Source organism: Aythya ferina, assembly GCF_964211825.1.
Source record: "Aythya ferina genome assembly, chromosome: 6".
Classification (NCBI taxonomy): domain Eukaryota; kingdom Metazoa; phylum Chordata; class Aves; order Anseriformes; family Anatidae; genus Aythya; species Aythya ferina.
Genome location: NC_140303.1, coordinates 32972363 through 32992187, shown reverse-complemented (window position 1 = coordinate 32992187; position 19825 = coordinate 32972363). Strand labels below are relative to the sequence as shown.

The window sequence follows — 19825 nt, the reverse complement described above, 5'->3', positions numbered from 1 at the left end:
TAATAGACACAAGGGTTGAAAATGAGAGGAAATTACTTTCATGTGACCTGTGAGGTTTTTTGGTAAAAAGGGAGTAAAGTAGTAGCATTTGAATATTACAAAGGGTGCATATGGACTGTAAAGGTGTTGTAGGGTAAACAGATGGAGAAAAGGGAGGAGAAAGAGCCCAGAAGAACACAAAGAACATATGGTTCTTAATGTCCATACTAGCAGTAAGGAAACAGCATTCTAGCTGCAAATTGTGGAAACACCAGTGGGCTGTGGTAGGCAGTGTCCTTTTCAAGTGAAGAAACAGCAATGTGAGGTTAAATGTTGAGCCATGTTTATAGGGGATGCCATAGCTGCACATACCTGCATAGTGTAATTAACTCCAGCTTTTATTAGATGTTTAATTAGTTCTGCTGAATGCTGGAAGTGGACTTTAGCTGCAATACAATCACATTTGAACATTATTAGAAAAAGCAGAGCTAATATGAAATGTTTACCTGTTAAACAACTCTGACTGAAAACATTTCCAGTGTCTGTAATAATCAGATCTAAGCTGACTACCTCTGTGGTCAGACATGCAAAGCCCAACCAGCAGAAGCAACGCAGTACATAACAGATAAGGTTCTGGAGAGGTAGCTGAAAGTCCCGTGGAAGCTGTGCCTTCCAGGTACTCCACAAGGACTCCTCTCTCTATCCTTGATTTACACACACCGTGATAGGTTAGAGGTGTGTAAAACCATTCTGTTTGAACATCATGACAGTTTATAATTGCGTTAAGGGAAAGCACATCGGATTTTCTACTGCTTGCACAGGGTTATTACAGCCCATACTTCTTCAGGTAATGGACTTTCTGCAACATATCAGTAACTTAATCTTTGTGTGGTAAAAACAGGCAACTTTATTACCATGCCCTACCCCTGCAGAGCTAAGGCTGCAAGTGGGCTAGGCAGTGTCACTGGATGTGATATTAAACAAGGGCAGCAGGCAATCAGAGTCATAGTCTCAAACACACTGCATTGCCTAGACAGCTATCAGAATCCCAATTCCCTCTAGCGCTGAGTTCAGAGGGGTAGAAATTGCTGCTGCCATTTACAATCAGCAAAGCCCGAGACCCTCACGCCTGCTTGGTCACCCAGTACATTGCCTCTGTCCTCCTCCCCAGCTCCAGGAAGAAACACCGGATGGGGCTTGTACCGCCCAGCCCTCATCAGCACAAAGCTGATTCTTTAGTCTTACATCCATTAGGAAAATTCAGAAAAATATACTGCAGGTAAATTTAAATCCATAATTACAAAGTCTCTCTTGATTGACACATCTTGTAATTACATTAAAAGTGCTAGAACTTACCCTGTTGTTTTTTGTTTTTTGTTTTTTTTTTAATCTGTCTTAGCTACCGTTAAAACTAATGGTGCTATTAAAAGGTTCCCTATGGCTTCAGCTTCAGATGCTTTGGCACTACCTTGTAATTAATTAGCTGAAAAGTTTAACTTCCCATTTAGTACTGTACTTCTCCAAATGTACTGATAATTCTTTGCTCAGTTGCAGAATCTCTATGAATTTAAAATACCATTAAAAATGTATGGTTTTCAATTAATAATTCATATAATACTTTTCAGTAGCTAGACGGTCATCCACAAGATTTAAACAAATTAGAACATACAGCACGTAAAAGGTACAAATATTCAGCAAAGAAAAGTGTCATCAGATTAGAGTTAGAAATGACAATTAAAACAGAATACCAAAACTCCTGTCAGAGGCATAACACAACTAAAATGGCCTTGCTAGGTGTGCACCTAACATTTCTTTGGATGTCTGTTAAAACCTCTGACCCCAAATGTAATTGCATCTGTAATACTTACTATCAGCTGTCCCATGAACTATTAGTAAATTTGCTTCTTTTAAACCATGAAGATTGTGTAATACGCTGGATGCCTAGTAAACAAACACACGCAAAGGTATAGGTGAGTGAACCAAATTTTGGAAGTAAAACTAATATTTTAATTTACTTGTTTATGCTGACTCACCTGATAGGTATTTTCCTCTTTTGATGGAATACCAAGGTATCTTTCTGAAAATGCTGATGCTGTATAAGTTAATAAATAAATAAATAAATAAATAAACAAACAAACTTGTGATGTCTATTTTAAAAAGCTTCAGTTCTGACTTATGGTCAGGAGAAGTTAATTAAGGCATTAAGTAGAAAACAAGGCATTCATTTAAAAAACAGAATACATTAAAAAAGGGGCTAACAGAGCATTACAGTAATCTGGTTTTATCTCCCATGCACGACAGTCTGCAATCTAGCATAAGCCCAATACTTCACATATAGAACCAAATGTCCTGTGATTGAATAACAATGTGATTGATATGCTGATTAATTTTACCGCTAACTTTAAAAGTTCCATTCTTATTAAATTTTTTGATTAAGGCATTGGGTTCTAAGGAAATGGGGTGCCTGACTGAATTTTGGTGGAAATGGGAAATACAATTATTTTGACAAAAATCTGTAGTGTAACCAATAATGGACCTGTTGCATGTCTTGGTAAACTGTCCCAGTGTTAGCTGCCATTCATTTAAAGTTGAGAATGAGGATGTGAATTTAGACCTAGCTGATATTGCTACATTACCTGCAATTATTTAAGATGAATAAAAGAGATTCTGAAGAGACTAGCAAACAGGAGAGTGGCAGGGAATACTCACCATACAACTTCATGTCTGTAATTGGTGCCACCACAGCTCCACATTTGAAGAGCCGTTCACTGGATTTTAGAATCATCGATGTAATGTAGCCACCATATCCCTAATGAAGGAAATAATATTGAGATTTCTGTTTATTTCTTTTTAGCAATAATAAAGTTAAAGGGCATTGCTCTAATTTGATGGTATCGTTCTACAGTATGTATTTATATCTGCAAGAATTGCTTTTAATGGAAATACAAACATACAGTTAAGAGTGAATAGAGATCTTATTTGGCCTGGTCATGACCTTTAAACTAAGCAATTTAATAACACTGAGTATATTTCAGTTTAATTTCTACAGTTCCATCATGGCAGACTAGCCTATAGTTAGCAAAAGATATGAAAATCATAGAGAGGACGACAACAACAACCAACCTACCAAAAAAAAAAAAAAAAAAAAGTATTCACTTTTAAAAAATTTTTAAAAAATTTTTAATAGTATTCACTATTAAAAAGTATTTTAATATATTTAATGTAGACATTTGCAAATTACTGGGAAACACTGAGCATTTTGCTGACAGGACAGAGTATGGGAATGGAGGAAAATGATGAACTGACTTCAGCATGTACTACTCCTGGCACTTGGACCTTCACAGATTAAATCCTATTGCTATTAATGAGGTTTCTGCTGCAGCATTGTCAAACGTCCCACAGAGGGGTACAAGTCCTGAAGTGCTTTCCAGAAATAAAATCTATATGTAGCCACATTGCTCAATATTATGTTAATCTCTGTGATGTGATTTCTGGCCACAAGAGCACCCAGTCAGCTGCTTTGTTACAAAGCACGGAGCGTGGGCAGAATGAAGAAGCTGGGAGACATGGGGCAGAGCAGGTGGAGCTCTCTCCTCGCCTTACCACATTTTTCTGTCCTTATGCACATCCCTTCACCATCTCCCTTGCAATGTCTACAACATACCTCCTTGGGAAGAGTTGTGAGACAAAAGAGAGTCATGAAAGCTTCTCTTCATATGAAAGCTTTAATTTTAGTCCACAGATTTCTTTGACAGCTTCTTTCTTCGGCAATCCACATCTGTTACCCACAGTCATTCTAGACCCACAGCAAATGAAATTCTGAGTTGTGGAGTCTAGGATCAATGATTTTCTCATATATTATGATATATTATGGGCTGTTCAAATTTCTCCATTTGCCACCTTTGTTTTCGCTTCATCACTGCTGGAAGAATGAATTTTGCATTTCTTTTCATTGTTGTTTTTCAGAAAGAAGAAATCATCCCATGACAGGAAAAAAATAGTGTAAAACACCAGACAACCCCAAAAGAGAATATAGCATGTCAAATGCTCACACAGGTTTCTTGTGGATATTTTTTGAACCCAGCCTGCTCTTGTCTTCACATCTAAACATTTAATCAATAACTGATTTCTCTGGAAGAACTGGAATATCTGAAAATCCTTTTACTTTTGTTAAGAAAAATAAGCCAATGGGAGTGTTCTTTGCAATCAACGTGTAGTAAACGTGAATGGACGCTTTAAAGGAAACGTAGAATAAGAACTTGATTTTCACAAGAGTATGAGGAACTGAGTTATCCCTATTCCTACAGAAATTCCAGCCAAGAAGACCAAGAGTAAACCAGTAGCCCAGTACTCCATGTACAGGAGTAGACTTAAGTCAAGAAAGAATTTTTGAGTGGGCAGCAACAACTTTCATAATTCACAGAGTTTAAGAGAACAGCAACTTTCTTCTGCCTCTGGGTTCTCTATTTTTGCTGTTGTTTAATATTCTGTTTGTGTCTTTTCCAATAGCTCCACAGCACAGTTTTAATCCTAGGATAACTATTGCCATGTTATTTATTATTTATGCCATGTATTCATTAAGAGCTTGGTTTAGTTCTCCTAGGAGTTTCTTTCCTCTGTGCTTGTGCCCTCGCTTCCAGCCAGGCTTTCCAGGACAAAAGCATTACACTGTGAGATCAAATTTTCAGAATCACTTCACAATGATGATACAGAAAGCAGTTCCTATGTCCTCATGCAAGGACATATGGTGCCTCACTCATGGGCTGGATTTCTGTGGTTACAGCTTAATTGACTATTTTCAGGAAGCTGTTTGGCTGTGAAATTTCAACTTATTTTCAAGCTCTTTTCCTACTTTCACGGCAAAAAGGCAAACTACATGGAAACACAATTTGCTGTGTAACAGTACTGAAAAGCCCTTGGATCATACATCACTTGGGCTTGTATCCCTCTCACAGGGATAAGCAAGATGATATTGGTAGATTGCCTGGCAGTCAGAAGTAGGTATTTTTCACACTGTGCCCTCTGGACAGCCTTGTTACTCTTGTGAATGGCTAACACTACTGATTGTGACAAGAATTTTACTTCTGTGTAGTTCTAAAACTTCTCAAAGAGTTCCACAACTGTGCGCATGAGCCCAGAATTTTTAGCATTAAGCAATTCCAAAGTCATCTTACTTTTAAGCAAAGTATATATTCTTTTTCCATCAGTAAACCCAATTTAATGCATAGAAACAAACACTTTCATTATCGCATTTTTGTACACAGTTAAAAGGAAACAAGTTTTAAAGAAGATCTGTAATTGACTCTAAAATAAGCAGAGTAGAGGTAAAATACAATTAACCCTAGGAAGCTGTTAAATAGATCTTTTTTCCTGATTCTAAAACTGACTTTTCAATTTTATGAATTTTTGTTTGTCAGAAAACACACACACAAAATAAAACAAAAAAGTGCTGAGAGGTAAAAAAATAATAAAATAATGGTATAGACATTGGCAGATATCTACAACTGCATTTATGTATGCTTTATGGTAATTTTGGCTTGTCATGTCACTGTTAGAAAAGTGTTGAATTTCCTACAGGAAATGTGGTAATTTTTGAAGTTAGGAATATTTGGGGGATGTTTTGTGATTTCAATTCAGAAATAACATTTGTAATCATTTGTGGGAAGAGCGTGTGGAGAAATATATGTAATTACATGCATGTGTATTTTCATATACATTGCTAAAAGGCACTAAAACCTGAATAGCAATGTGTGCCGTGATCATTTGGTGGATGAAATCACACCTACTTAGCTGAAAAATCTCTGGCAGCTGCCCTGCAAACCAAATACTGTTCTGTTGCTACTGATACTCTTGCAATGACAATTTTGGTAGCTACAGGGAGTATGGCAGGAGCTTACATCTTTGAGGAAGGTCACCCTCCTCTGGGATGTTAATAGTAGCCAGTACTTCATTTTCACTACACTACACAAACATTAACTAGTCTTGTCTTCCAAATTGCTACCACACTGGTGTTAAATATTAGTATCACAGTGGAAAACATGCTGTTCCTATAACTGGTGACTGTGGTGTTGTCTAGGTACTTGGCCATGGTTTGTTGTTGCCTTGAGGTTAAAGGCACAAAATATTTTCATTTTCAGGATAACCAAATACTAATAATAGTAATTTAAAAAAAAAAAAAAAAAAAAAAAAAAAGATGCACATGGTAGTTTGTAGTTTATAGAAGCAGCAGCAATTATTTGGTGTTTAACTGCTATTTTTTAACAGACCAGTAAAATGCTATTTAGTTTGTTATGAAAGGTTAAGCCTCTGCCTTGCTCCCAATCATGCTAGAGGCAACAATATGCTACACAATGAAGCGGCTGATAAAATAGCAAAGACACAAAAGAAAGTTCTTGTAACTCAGTTGTAACTTAGGCAGTCAGTAAAATATTCAGATATAAATGTTGTATTAGAAGGACATTGTAAATTTAACTGTAGCCCAAATGTAAAAGTGCAAGAAACAAGTTTTTACAACACATAAGCTGATATTAAAATTTTCTAATGAAAGCAGATGTTTTTCAATAAAAATTTTGTCCTGCAGATTCTGAAAAGCAAATACTACAGTACCATAAAATGGATTTGATTGATTTTAAATACCCATTCTGAGAAATAAATATACAGAATATACAGTAAATTATGGTAGCGTTTCCCCCACTTTTAATAACTGAAATTGTCTTTAGAAAAGAGATAAATATATTAGTTTATGAACTAGGATTCTCATAAAGAATAATGATGATATATCCTACTATCCTATTATTTTTGCATCTTACCTTCCCAAATATACTCAGTCTTTTAGGATCAATAAAGGGCTGTTTCAATAATGATCTGCAAGAAACAAAACAAAACAAAAAAAAAGAGAGAAAGGAAATAAAAAGTTCTTTATATACTAGATTCACCAAAGTAAAAAAGAAAATTATTTGTACTTTGAGGAACTGTTATACGCATGGATAAGGTAGAAGAACGAATTACAGCAATAAAAGTGATATTGCACTTGGAAATGTGATTTTTTTTTTCTAATTCATCCTCTATATGGCAAACACATGGCATTGAACTCATCTTACCTAACTTTAGATACCTGAATTTGAGCATCTTGTCTAAATTGGACATTTACGTCTGTTCCTCTGTCAGGGAGAAGAGCACTCTCAAACAGCCTTTCTTCCCACTCATGTCAGGCACTGCATGGGGAGCGCAACCCTTCAGAAATGCCAGGATTTTCCATTAACTAGAGCTTAAATTACTGGCTTTGACCAGTTGCCTATTTTTCAGACAGTTAAAGGTAAAATGACTGCAACTTCGTGAGTCTAGGTAATTATCCAAATAATTAATTCTCTCATCATGGCATTTAATTAGCAATGGTGAATTTTATACAGAAAAGACAGAATAACCTGAGGCTAAAACCCAACTGCTTTTGAAGAGATAAAACCAGCTTTAGTACCTCCTCTCAGCCTCTCACCTCCTCTCTCCCTTTTCCACATGCAACGCACCCAAAAAGAGGCCAGATATCACTGAGTTGAAACCACTTGTTATTTAAGCAGAGAGCTCAGATCTCACAGCACAGCTTGTTGTCTGCTTCAGACAGCCGTTTTGCAAGGGTCACTTGGATGCTTGGAAGATGAATTGCTATGCTCAGCGCAGCCCATTCCTGACCAACATAAACGCCAGGAGCCCCAGTGCCCAGCTCTGTCATATCAGATATAGATACACAGATACCTACTCATGCATAGGTTCAAGCATTAAACCCTTTCAAAGAAGAAGAAAAAACAACAACAACAACAACAAAAAATATAGCCAGCTGAAAGTTTGCCCTTGTCTTTCCTTGAAGGTCCCTAGAAAGAGTCCATCCAGACCTTGATATTAGCCTACTGGCACCCTGAGTAAAGAGGGTTGTCAAAGCTATGTGTGATTAATCTACAGAGAGACTACTTTCTTCTGCAGCTGGTGGATTTATATCAAAGAATGACAATACAAATGAGAAATATGTAGACATTTGCCCAGATTTTGTTCTCATTTACAACATTATAACTTCATCTGCATTGCAAAATTACTTGAAAGCTCCATGGTGAAAATGAGAGCAGCATCCTACCATATAGACCTAAAAAAAATTAACACAAAAACAGTTAAACATTATAATTTGTGCTGTAAGAAGTTTTTATAAGGAATACAGACAAATACAAAGTAGCATAGATGGCATATCTAGATGGCACACTGAAGGACAGCTTTACCAAAGAGAAGCACCAACATATAAAGCAAGCATCTCTTTGATCTTTAATTTGCTGTTTGTAATGAAAAGGTTATTATTTCAATATCTGCAACTGCATTAAAAAATAAACATTAGTATTATTTACTATGCAGAGAAACCATTCTGGGCAGTTTCATTCAAAAACGTTTATTCATCAAGGTGGAAGCAGGGTAAAAGAAGAAAAGTTTGCACATACGTACTCTACGGCTGCTATTTGGTCCTTCACTTCCACTGATCCTAAGCATCGGTGGACTTCTTGTAGGATCTTGAGGCCTTGAAATCCACTCCCTCTGCCATCAAATCGAGCTACGATGACATTATCAGAGTTGACAAGCACTGAGTCCCAGTCAATGTGAAACTTATCTGTAACCAACTGGCTGCCTGGAGCTTCATCACTGCAAATACCAACACACCAGACAGAAACGAAGACTATTGACAATGTGATGCACTTTGCTGTTCTCTGATATTTTAATTAACCTAGATGGCAGAATTCAGTTGTTTATGCAATCCTGTTGAATTACTGTCCCTTTCATCGATACTATCCCATTAGCTAGTGCTGCTATACCTGCAGTAGCAGTAAGCAAAATAAATTTAACTTTAAAACCATTATGCTGTGGTGTTGCCAATAGCTGAGAAACAAACAGAAAATCAAAGCATGTAGTGTTTAAAGTGAACAAAAAATGATATAATCACTAATGGTTAGTTCAGTTCTGAGAAGGCTCATGTACAATTTGTTAAGTTGCACTAAACAGAAAAAAAGGAATATTCATTCAGTACTTTGAGTATGATTTTGTAGGATATATAATACGTTATATATAGAAGGTTGCCATCTTCAAAAATAAATAATTGCATTATTGTGTCCTCAAATGGATTTTCTGAAATATGGTACAAGGAAGACTAAAGTACACGCTAGAGAAAATTACATTTTCTCCAACCAAACTCACAGCAAGAAATGGATGCAGGCAGGAATGATAAGTTTATTTTATGACTTAAAAAAAAAAAAAAAAAAGTATTTTAGAGAAGAAAAGATGGAAAAGAATGGGAGAATGCAGTGTCTAGAGGAACAATAAGCATTTTATATTGAAGGCAAATATTCTATTTTCCTTCCAAAGAAAACAAAATACCAGTTTTAAAAGGGAAGCTTGGCATTATTTCTTCCCCAAGATAAATGCAGAATAAGAGAGCAGGCTACCATGAAGTTCTACAAAATGCAAAATACTTCTATGCAGGCTGCATCTGCCAGCTGAATACAAATTAAAATGTAAAAGTGTCTGTGCTGGCTGTATGGAAATTAGATTGGACAGTGTCTGTGGGAATATCCTGTCTAAGGTGAAAGAAAGATGAAGACAGAAATGATTATTTTGCCAGAGAAGCTTTAGCTTCAGAGACTTATAAAAACCTGGGGGGAGGAAAGAGAGATAAAAATCTTGTACAATAATTGCTGTCCTATATGTACAATAAGATAATGTTCATTATCTTTTTTTTTTTCTTTTTGACTGTGGATAGCATAGATCACCTTCAAGGTAATCTCCCTATTAATTTGCAAGCATATGATGAATACATATGTTCTCAAATTCAGCAAGACCTACCATGTATGCATAGCTGATGTATCATCTGCATTACTTACTTGTAGAGTTAGTCAAAATATTTTATGCTTCATTCATCATTGTCCTATGTAACAATTTTATATATGGATTTATAAAAAGAAAGGAAGAGTGGTTTTTGTTTGCTTAACCATTCAGTTGTGATTACACACCATTACAATAAATGCAAACAATGCAGAGCAATGAATTTGGAAATATTCATTGTCAAGTGAGCTCTGCAGAAAATAAAAGTTTCAGAATTATATTATCATTATTATTTGTAAAAGAGCAGGAGAAGAAAGTTTCTTTTAAAGCGTACAGTAATTGTACAGATCAAGGTTTTCAGAAGCACTCTGCATTGATGTAGATGGTTTCACAGAGCTTCTACCACTATTTCCAATAGGAGAATAGCAGCAGCCTCAATCCTCCAATCTTTTTTTTTTTTTTTTTTAAAGTAAAGCTCTTTTAACTTTTCAAATGAAGAAAATCTGTCAGAAATATCCTTGTCTGGCTGGTTATCTTTAAAACAGTTTAACGCACAAGTGAAATTTTCATGAATCAGCCCACATCCCTCCCACCTAAATTAAGAACAAAACAAATAGCATTCTCATTTATGTGTTATATATCTAGGCACTTGGGAAAAAGGGAAGAACCATCACATTTGCAAGCTTTCTTCAGTACCAGAAGATGCTTTAAACCAAGATAGGGTTTTAAGTGAAAGATGCCACCCTCAGATAATTACTTCTATTGAAAAAAAAAAAATATATATATATATATTAGACAGAACTTCAGCAAGATTTTCTGTGGGTGAGAACTGACAGCAATGTTTTTCCAAGCTCCTTCTCTGGAGGGCACAGCTGGGCTACTTTTAGGCTCAGACTTTAAACACATCTACCACTCTCCTTCGTGATGGGTTGTTTGACATATTGCTTTTGGAAGCAATTTTCCAGTGGCTAATTTATTTCAAGAATGTCCACATAAGTAGTCTTTGACAGGCATTTAAAGCCATTTCCGTTGAGGTACATGTCAAAATTCCCATTAACTTCAAAAGGTCTCTTTACTCTTCAGCTGCTACTCTAAAATAATACTGATTATCTGAGGTGTGACTCTGTTCTCCACAGAGAGACTGTATATTCTATGCACCTCTTAGGCCCCACCTTTGTCCTTAAATGAGACTTCTGCAAAGTATTAATCCTTTATGCAAGTTTGATCACCCTGAGGGCTCTGGAACAAAGTAGTTTTGTTACTGCAATGCAATAATAGATGTACAGCCTGATTTGTGAAGTTTGTCTTGGGATTCCAGCTTTCTCAAAGGTCAGTTTTTGTTTTGCACTCATCATTACTTACAGTCCAATTACAATTCACTCTTGTTCAGTGGTACCCTGTTCATAGGATTATTTCATGACCCCTCTGGTAAGCCTGAGTGAAAGTCCATTCCATTTATGCTTGTTTGTAATACAAACACAGAAGTCTTCTTCCCACCCGCCTGTGGGTAAACGTAAGGGAAGCAAAGTACAAGCAAAGTAAAATCAAAGCCAACACCAAAATGCATACGCAAAGTTATATCTTTGCCATCACTCAGGGGTTCCTTAAGGAGCAGTATCCCTGTCATCTCCAGAGTCAAGCAACAGGAGTAGAACGATTCAAATGAAGAAGATAAGAAGATGCCTAACATTTTCTGGTTCATTTTTTTTTTCCTTCTTGTATGTGATAGCACTTGCACCTTTTTTTTTTTTTTTTTTTTTTTTCTTCTGACTTTCAAAGTTTGGAGCTTGAGAGCTGCCTAGTTTGTGTCTTCAACAGTGACTACACTTGGATTATGAGTCCTCTGTGGCAGCACGACTGCTGACAACTTGGGAAACTGCACAAGTTCACCATCAAGGCACCATTTAAACAGACAGGAGCCATCAATAATATACCAATATCATTGACCTTAGTGGGTAGTTTGTATGCTTCTTGCAAGGCAGTCACATACACTGCAGACTGTCTGGGAAAAGGAGCAGCTCATCATAAGTTCGTAAACTGCTGAAAAGAGAAGAATCTGTTATTTAGGATTCTATAACCAAAAGCTTTAACTGAAGTCTCTGTTCATGACTAGAGTTACAGCCTTCAAGGGATAATATAATGTTACCAGAGAGGCTGTTGCTGCTGTACTCTAAGTTCTACTCTTCTGCCAATCTCATACCATGACTGCAGCAAAATTTATTTCAGGTTTCGCACCATTTAAAAACTAAGTGGGAAGATTGTAAATCAGAACTTCAGAAGTTATACAGTTGACCAAACAGAGAGAAAAACAGTTTCAAAATATATGTGGAAAATAACTGCCATTATCACTGCTTAATTTCCTGTACATCTATTTCTGCCAAGCAGTGGATTTGATGCAGTATATGGAAAAGGCATCTTGATAACAAACATAAGAAAGACATCTCAGATGATAAAATCTACCCACTATAGACAAAGAAATATCACTGACAAGTCTTTCTTATAGTGAAACTGAGTGGGAGAAGAATACCATTTTGCAAAAACTAGTATAATGGAAAAAATCCACTTCATTTTCAGATTTCATGGGCATCTCTTGTTCAGCTTTCAAGCACACCCACCATTACTGGTCAAAAAGGGAACCTGAATAGCCTCACACACTGAGAACAGAAAATCCCAAACATTTTTTCCATATACATGTACCCTTTTAAGATATACCAGACTCCAACTAGAAACTGTTACCGTATTTATAACTCCTCCCTGAAGATATGGCCAAACAAATTAAAATACATCACCAGAAGTTACTCCATTACCAGGGCAAAATCATGTGATACATAGGTCTGAAGTAGACAATACAATACAAGAAAAAGATTGTCATTCTTAAAATATCTTTCTCAGACTCTCAAGGCTGAAGATGTTGAAAATACAATTGTGAGAGGAAGAGATGTGTTACCAGAAAAGGAGGTGAAGTTTTGAATCTCCTCTTGTCTTTCTCTAGGAAAGATTGAAAATGCATTTTATTCACATTGCAAGATGTGTACTGCTGGGGGCCGGGAGTGAAAGAAGCTAAAAGATAGGGGAAGCTAAAGGAGGACAGATCTTAGCTCAACAATTCCCTAACTCCTTTTTGGGGACAAGAGTGAAGAAAAGGGGATTGAGAAGGCTGATTATGGCCCATAGCACTGGGACCACTACTGCAAATGAAACAGCTGGAGTAAAACTCTAGCCTGTCCCTCTTTTAGCCTACAGCTAAATGAATTCTCCCTCTGGGCCATGAGAAATGCTATGAAGTTCAAAGGAGAGGAAAGAAAATCAGACTTTAATGTAACAAAAGCACAAGAGAGTAGTGAAATACTGCTCTGTATTGGTCAAAACAGGAAGAATGAACACACTGGATGGATGGTCTGCAAAGCAACTAGTGAATCATTCATGTGACTTAAAGATCCCCCCAAAATTAAACTTTGCAGCTGTCTTACAGGGAAAGAACTGGCTAAATAAAAATGCTTTTAGGTACATCCTCCTTTGCAAGCATTTTGCAACCAAAGTAGGGGAATTCACCGTGTACTTTATGCTTCACCTTGTAGACAAGCATCAACTCTTCACTGGCAACAGCTGCCAGTTAAAATGAGTAATATAACAAGTAATACAAAATTGAAAGGTATGCAACATGACTATCAATATATAAAGCCTTATACCCCACATCTTGAATATCTTCCAGTACTTGTATTATGCCTCTCTACATTTCTGTTAGTCTTATAATGAGTTATTCCTAAAGCTGTAAAAGTCTTCACTTCCAACCTTGCTGTCTTTTGTCTTATGCTATCAGTCCCAAAAGTGTATTAACTGGAGGCATAAACAGATTTGATTGCTTGGGCAAGGCCTAAATCTTTCATTGTTTCAGTAACAGGTGAAGTGATTCCTGTTTATTACCAAAATATAACAACAAGTAAACAAACAAACAAACAGAAACCCCTTGGAGACGATTCACTGTTACTTTAGAGAGTACCCTGCTGTTTTTTTCCCTTGAAAATCAGAACAAACTCTCCACTGATTTGGTTTTACAATATCCACCTACATATTGGACAATTTTAAATGGTGTTAAATAATAAATGCTGACATTTAAGATACATTATCCTAAAGATTTTGAAGGAATGAGGTTAATTATGTTCAAGAAAAAATAAAGAATTATTATCACCTCTCATTTTATTACCCGGATTAAATGCCAGAATCTTTACTTAATCATTTCCTGTGTGTTACTAAGGAGTGTATCATACTTTTTTAATGAGTAAGGTGAATCATAATGAGAAAATCAAGGATCTGGAATTTAAACTTTGATCTTAATTATATAAAAAAGAGATGATAATCACATTTTCAAGCAATTACTGTACACCTCTCTAATCTATAGCTACATTGCATGTATTATATCAGAAGGAAACCAAGTGTGAAATGTATTAGTTGTTTAGGAGAACAAATGGAAAAAAAAAGTGTTATAATCTATTTAGCATTTTATGGCCTTTGCATCACAATTCCTGGAAGAATAATAGCTCTAACCAACAAAACTGGCTTCTATATGATACCTATTTGTTAGATAGTCTGGTCATACACAGATGAACATAGATTTTAACATAGCAATACAATGATCTATTTCAGCACTGCAGCATGCTTTGCAACTACTAGTAGATGAATCTTCACAAAATCCTTACCATGAAGGGTACAGGATATTTAGGATTTAGGCCTTAAGCTGAGCTTATGACAACATGGAGCTGTACAGCATTCGCATCTGGGTTTTATGCTGGGTCCACAACCTACTGACACAGGCTCCCTTCCAAGATTCAGCAGCCTGGGTGCCATATCTTGGGAGCTCACATTTATCTGTATGCGCCTTTCATAAATGTAGGAGCCTTATTATAGTCATACACTTTTGATATGGCTACCAGCTTTCAGTGATTTGAAAAAATATATTTGCTATTGTGTGACTATGAGAATAACACCAAACTTTCTTCCCTTTTTCTATACCAACTTTTCTTAGAATTGTAACCCTATCAATACAGAGAGCACAAGAACACTACGCAGAAGCATTTGCTGCTACCAAAAATTACAGTTAAAATAAGAACCTCAGCCATCAAAAAAGGACTTTATTCAGAGGAGTGAAACTGGCCACCAGTGCGAAAGCTCTGCAGACAGAGCTGAGACCACATAAGCAAACCGGATCCTGACAAAATGTGTGACTCGGGGAAGGTGAAACTTCACCAGAGGATTGGAGAGTCTCTAAAGCAATCACTGCAGCATGTTAGATCTTACATGCCATATTTACCCTCCAGCTTAGGAAACAAAGTATCAGAAACCTTTGTACACCTAACTAGGCATTCAGATTGGACTGCAGAGGTATATTAGGTAAATTTCTTTTTAAACTCACGTTCTCTTTTAATCATCTTTCTTCCTTTTCTGCCTCTCTTTTTCATAAGCCCTTGTCAAATTGCAGCTGAAATGGAGCTCAAAAAAACACTTTGTATCTAACACTTCACTATTTTAAATGCCTATCTTTTCTTTATATACATCTAAGTGCATGTAGCCTGGATCAAGATGTTATATCACATTTCCTTTAGAACAAAACTGATACCCATTTAAACCATTATTACCAAGGACAATGGTAAGCATTCTTTTCCAAACTTTCAGCAGCTGGAATACAGTAACAATTGTAACACAGCTGAAAATGTAAGCAAGGAAGTAGCTGTAGCTGAGCAATATGAAAGGCACCACTTGTTAGTGGTCAAACTAGGTTTGCCAAGATCAACACCACTACCACCACCCAAAAAAAAAAAACAACAGGCATCTCTTCCAGACAGTGCCTAAAACAAAATCTACCTCAGAACCTTTTAATTTATCAACTCAAATCCATGAGGCAATGAAAAAATACATTTTCTAATTATGGAATTATATGTTTTCTATGAAGTACTTTTTATTATTTTATATGATTCTATACAAATACTTACATTATTAATAGAAGGGCATACTGGGTTCGATCCGTGAAATCTTTTGGCAGTGACAACTGTAAAGGGAGTTCTTTTAAGAAAACAGCAAGACATTAAAGGCTGGTAGTTACACAGATGAAAAACAGTAACAATTCAAGAAAGCTTTTTGTTTGTTAAAATAATATTTTGCCAAATTTACCGTAATCCTCAATGTGCAGCATTTTAATTTCAGTTCTGGAATTCTTTTTCTTCAAAACAGCTTCTTTCAACAGAGCATTATTCTCCAAAATATAAAAATCTGTAGAAAACAGGAAGTAAAAACAAGCTGAGAGTTACAGAAAACCATCATTCAAAGAGAAATCAATATTAAAAAAAAAAAAAAAAAAAAAAAAGAAAAATTAAAGGAAAGGACACAAACGTGCAGTAACAACTCTTGTAAATTATTTCCTTATTTTTTTTTTAATATACAATATTAAATATAGATATAATGCAACTGCTTTGCAATTCAAGGGAAATCAGTTTAATTCAGAACATATACAACTACTCTCATTTCTGGCTTCAGAAGGCTTTGTTTTCTTTAAGCACTAACAATGAAATCACTGATGACCAACATGAATAGTAGTATCCCTGACAAATACTAACAGCAGATGTCACAGGCTAGTCTGCTTGGCAATATCCTAAGCCCCGAGTAAGCACACTTCTTCAGGCTACATATTCCAAATCAATATTTAGCCATTACAGCTCTACTTGATCACTTCATGTCCTTCTCTGTCTTCTGCACTTCAGCCAAGAGTAAGACTTAGTTTGGTTTAAAGCTGCAGACGTGAAGCAATCCTTTTGCATATGGAAGAATGATTAGTCTTTTTTTTTCTTTTCTTGTTTTCATTCAAATTAAAAATCTTGTTTCCAAAATGTATATTTTTCATTAAACAATAAACCCTGTGCTTAGGTCAAAAAGAGACAATCTAGAGAATGCCTTTTCTGGGCAGTCAACCAAAATGGTGTAATTATAGTCTGAGGATGAAATAATTGAAGTAATCCATAATCATTGTTTTATTAATTGAAGAGGATAATCTAATCTTGCACTGAAACACTGTAGATAAATTATCTCTCATTATTTGCTTTCTCATTTTTACAGCAAACAACATCCCTCTATCCTCACTTGCTTTATTTCTTTTAAGATGCTCGACATAAATCTCTTAACAATGATTCACTATCAGTAGTAGTTTAGATACGAATAATAAAGAGTCAAAGAGTACCTTCACAGAATTGAGTAGCTCTACAGAAGTCAATTAGTTTTACTTTAGCAGTATCTACCTCTTACTGAGTTGGATAAAACTCCTTCCCCTTGGTACTGAGATTTACAAATACTGTCAACAGTGACATCAAAAAAAAAATACAAAGCTGAAGTGCAAACATTAATTAATGCTTGCTAGCACGATACTATTGATTAGTATGCTACTTCAACATGCAAGGTTAGGTCATCTGTTGTTGTCATCTGTGGCTGGCAAGGACAAAAGGAATACAAGCAAGCAGAGTACATAATTTCTGGATTCTGGGAAAAATTCTGGGGATAATCTATTGAATGAAACTAGGACAGGTAAGGATTGGTCTAGTAGATTTGAATGGAAAGATTCAACCTTTCCTCCAATCCACACCTTCACGCTATGTGGAACCACAGTGGAGTTGGTGGTAGTGCTGTTACCCCTATTGCACTCGAGAAATACCTTAAGTGAGGAAACCTCTGCTGCTCAAGGATAGTCTTCTATTACAAAGCATCCCAAACAGCCAGGAAATACCTGGCTATAGGTTTGGTGTCAATATGCAGAAGGTAATGAGTAAAATTTCAAAATTAGAAGTATTGAATACCTTCCTAAAAAGGCCTTGTTTTTGGATTTGTCTTAATTGAAAATATCAGTGGAGTTGGTCTGATTTGAGAAACGTAAGAGCAGGACTAAGTTCATTGTATGTAGGTCAGATTTTATGACCAGTCCTCCAAGGACTGTACTTCAGTTCAAGATAATTGGATTATAACTTTAAAAAACATCACTAAAAATCTGAAGATCTGCAGTAAAGGCAGCATAATTTACATAGAAAGTGAATGGGATGAAGACCAACCTGCCGTCTAATTAACTCAGGTGTAAATAGAAGATGAAAGATAAGCACTTAGTATAAAATGCATGTGAAAAGCCTGGAAAAGTTTTAGTCATTTGATTGCCTTCTTTCTGTATCATTTTCAGATGTGTGTGTTGTTAAATGGTAAATAATATAACTTTTTATGAATGACACATCTGTTAGTTTTCATTTACTTGCAACCATCTTCCCCCTCCTCCTCCACAGTCCCCAAATCAATCAAGGACAAAAATGAAATATACCTAGTCCATAAGAAATACTCACTTCCACTGTTACTTGTACTGTGTACACTAACGACTGGAACGCCTGGGCCTGTTTTGAAGACAGAAAAAAAAAACAGAGGAAGTGTAGGGTAGTTAGTACTTGTATTTCAGTAAATAACAAAGAATGAGAACACAAGGAACCTCATAAGGCCAGATCCCACAAGCCCTGTACACATGCTTCACATAAAATACAGCAGTAATTCCATCAGTCTCTCTTGGGAAGGACATGGTTCAGGCCAAGGACCAATGGTGTGAAACTGAGGCTGCGTTCTGTCTCTTCAACAAGCAGTCTTACTTCCTGCACCTAGAAGGAGATCTTTTTCTTTTTATCTCCATGTTTAGCAACAAGTGAAGAGTATAAAAATTAGAGGCACTTAAAGGCACTTTCTAAAATATAGCAGTTTGACATTCCAAAGCTGTAACTTTAGGTTGATGGGAAATTGAATTAATGATAATATCCACTTATATTCTTTATGGAAAAACTACAGAGGTGTTGAAAAATTATCACATATTTCACTTAATTATCTGCTCAAGAAGCTCCTTTAGTATCTCAGCTCTGTAATAGCAACAATGTCACTGTTAAATCTAGGTGTAATGTAATTTAATCTTACTTCATGAGCTGTCCCACTCCCCACCTCCCCCAAACATGGAATTTGTGTAGAGGAAATTTAGATTTATCTTGGTAAGACAAGAGCTTCAATTACATGCAGGTAGCCACTAATGGGCTAGGAAGGATGATGCAGAAAAGCCGAAGTGCCTGAGAACCCTATGGCAGATATGGACCCTCCTTTGAAATTAAGATTTCCAACTCCTTATATATTCTCTGGAGAAAAAAAAAAACACCTTGAGAACAGTTCACAGAAAGTTTAATTCATGTGTTTTGAGTCATCCTAAGGAGGTTGTCTCCCTCAATTAATTGTGGCACAAGCCTAGGGAACTTAACTACCTGAAATAAATAGCATGATGCCATTCACAGCCTCCACCGAAGATTTTTATCAATTTAATTCTCTACCTCAAGGGACAGTATTGACAAAAATCTTACAGGAAGACTGCTGACAAATCATAGTTTTCTGCCTTAGCTTTTAAATAAGAGAATTTCTTCAGTAGTCCTTATTTATTTATTTATTTATTTATTTATTTTCCAGTCCTTTTTATTTTTTTTTAAATGTGTTTTGCTCTGAATTCTGTTTTAAGAAAAACAGTTATTCAGAACATGTTATTTTGGAGGGGAAAGCACTGGCATTTTCCTGGCCATCTCTATTTGTCATCCTAAAAGAAAATGGAGGGATGATGCCAGATTTCAAAATAAATAAATGAATAAATAAAAGATATTAAAGGAGATTAAAAGCCAATCAGAAAGGAGAAAGACTTGTGTTAAAGGTGCTGTATTATTCAAAGCATTAAAGTTTATTGGAATTAAGCACACTCTTGGGTTTGCCACTGACCTCCTATAACTAACACTAAGCAATTACTCCCTTTGTGAATTACTCCCTATCTTATTTGAATTGAGAGACTTACATCTGTCAGTGTTTATGAAGTGCTAAAGGAAAAATCCACAAGCAGGTTAGAAAAAAAAAAAGTGTGATGCTTGCCAAGACTGAGAGGCTGAGAGCTGGTCCTCCTTCTACCAGAATAGAA

The 19825-nt window shown here is 36.0% G+C and overlaps 1 protein-coding gene across 5 annotated transcripts in view; it reads right to left on the bottom strand.

The window, feature by feature from the left end:
- The window catches only part of DPP10 (dipeptidyl peptidase like 10), a 481130-nt gene that overhangs the window by 4670 nt on the left and 456635 nt on the right, over positions 1-19825 (bottom strand). For all 5 annotated transcript variants that reach the window (XM_084523650.1, XM_084523651.1, XM_084523652.1 and 2 more), the window contains exons 17-25: positions 18189-18236; positions 15991-16089; positions 15813-15882; positions 8458-8652; positions 6789-6843; positions 2689-2788; positions 2013-2071; positions 1848-1920; positions 352-425 (exon numbers count right to left, since the gene is read on the bottom strand). In XM_084523650.1, the coding sequence (XP_084379776.1) occupies positions 352-425; positions 1848-1920; positions 2013-2071; positions 2689-2788; positions 6789-6843; positions 8458-8652; positions 15813-15882; positions 15991-16089; positions 18189-18236 (773 nt within the window). The remainder of the gene's footprint in view (positions 1-351; positions 426-1847; positions 1921-2012; positions 2072-2688; positions 2789-6788; positions 6844-8457; positions 8653-15812; positions 15883-15990; positions 16090-18188; positions 18237-19825) is intronic.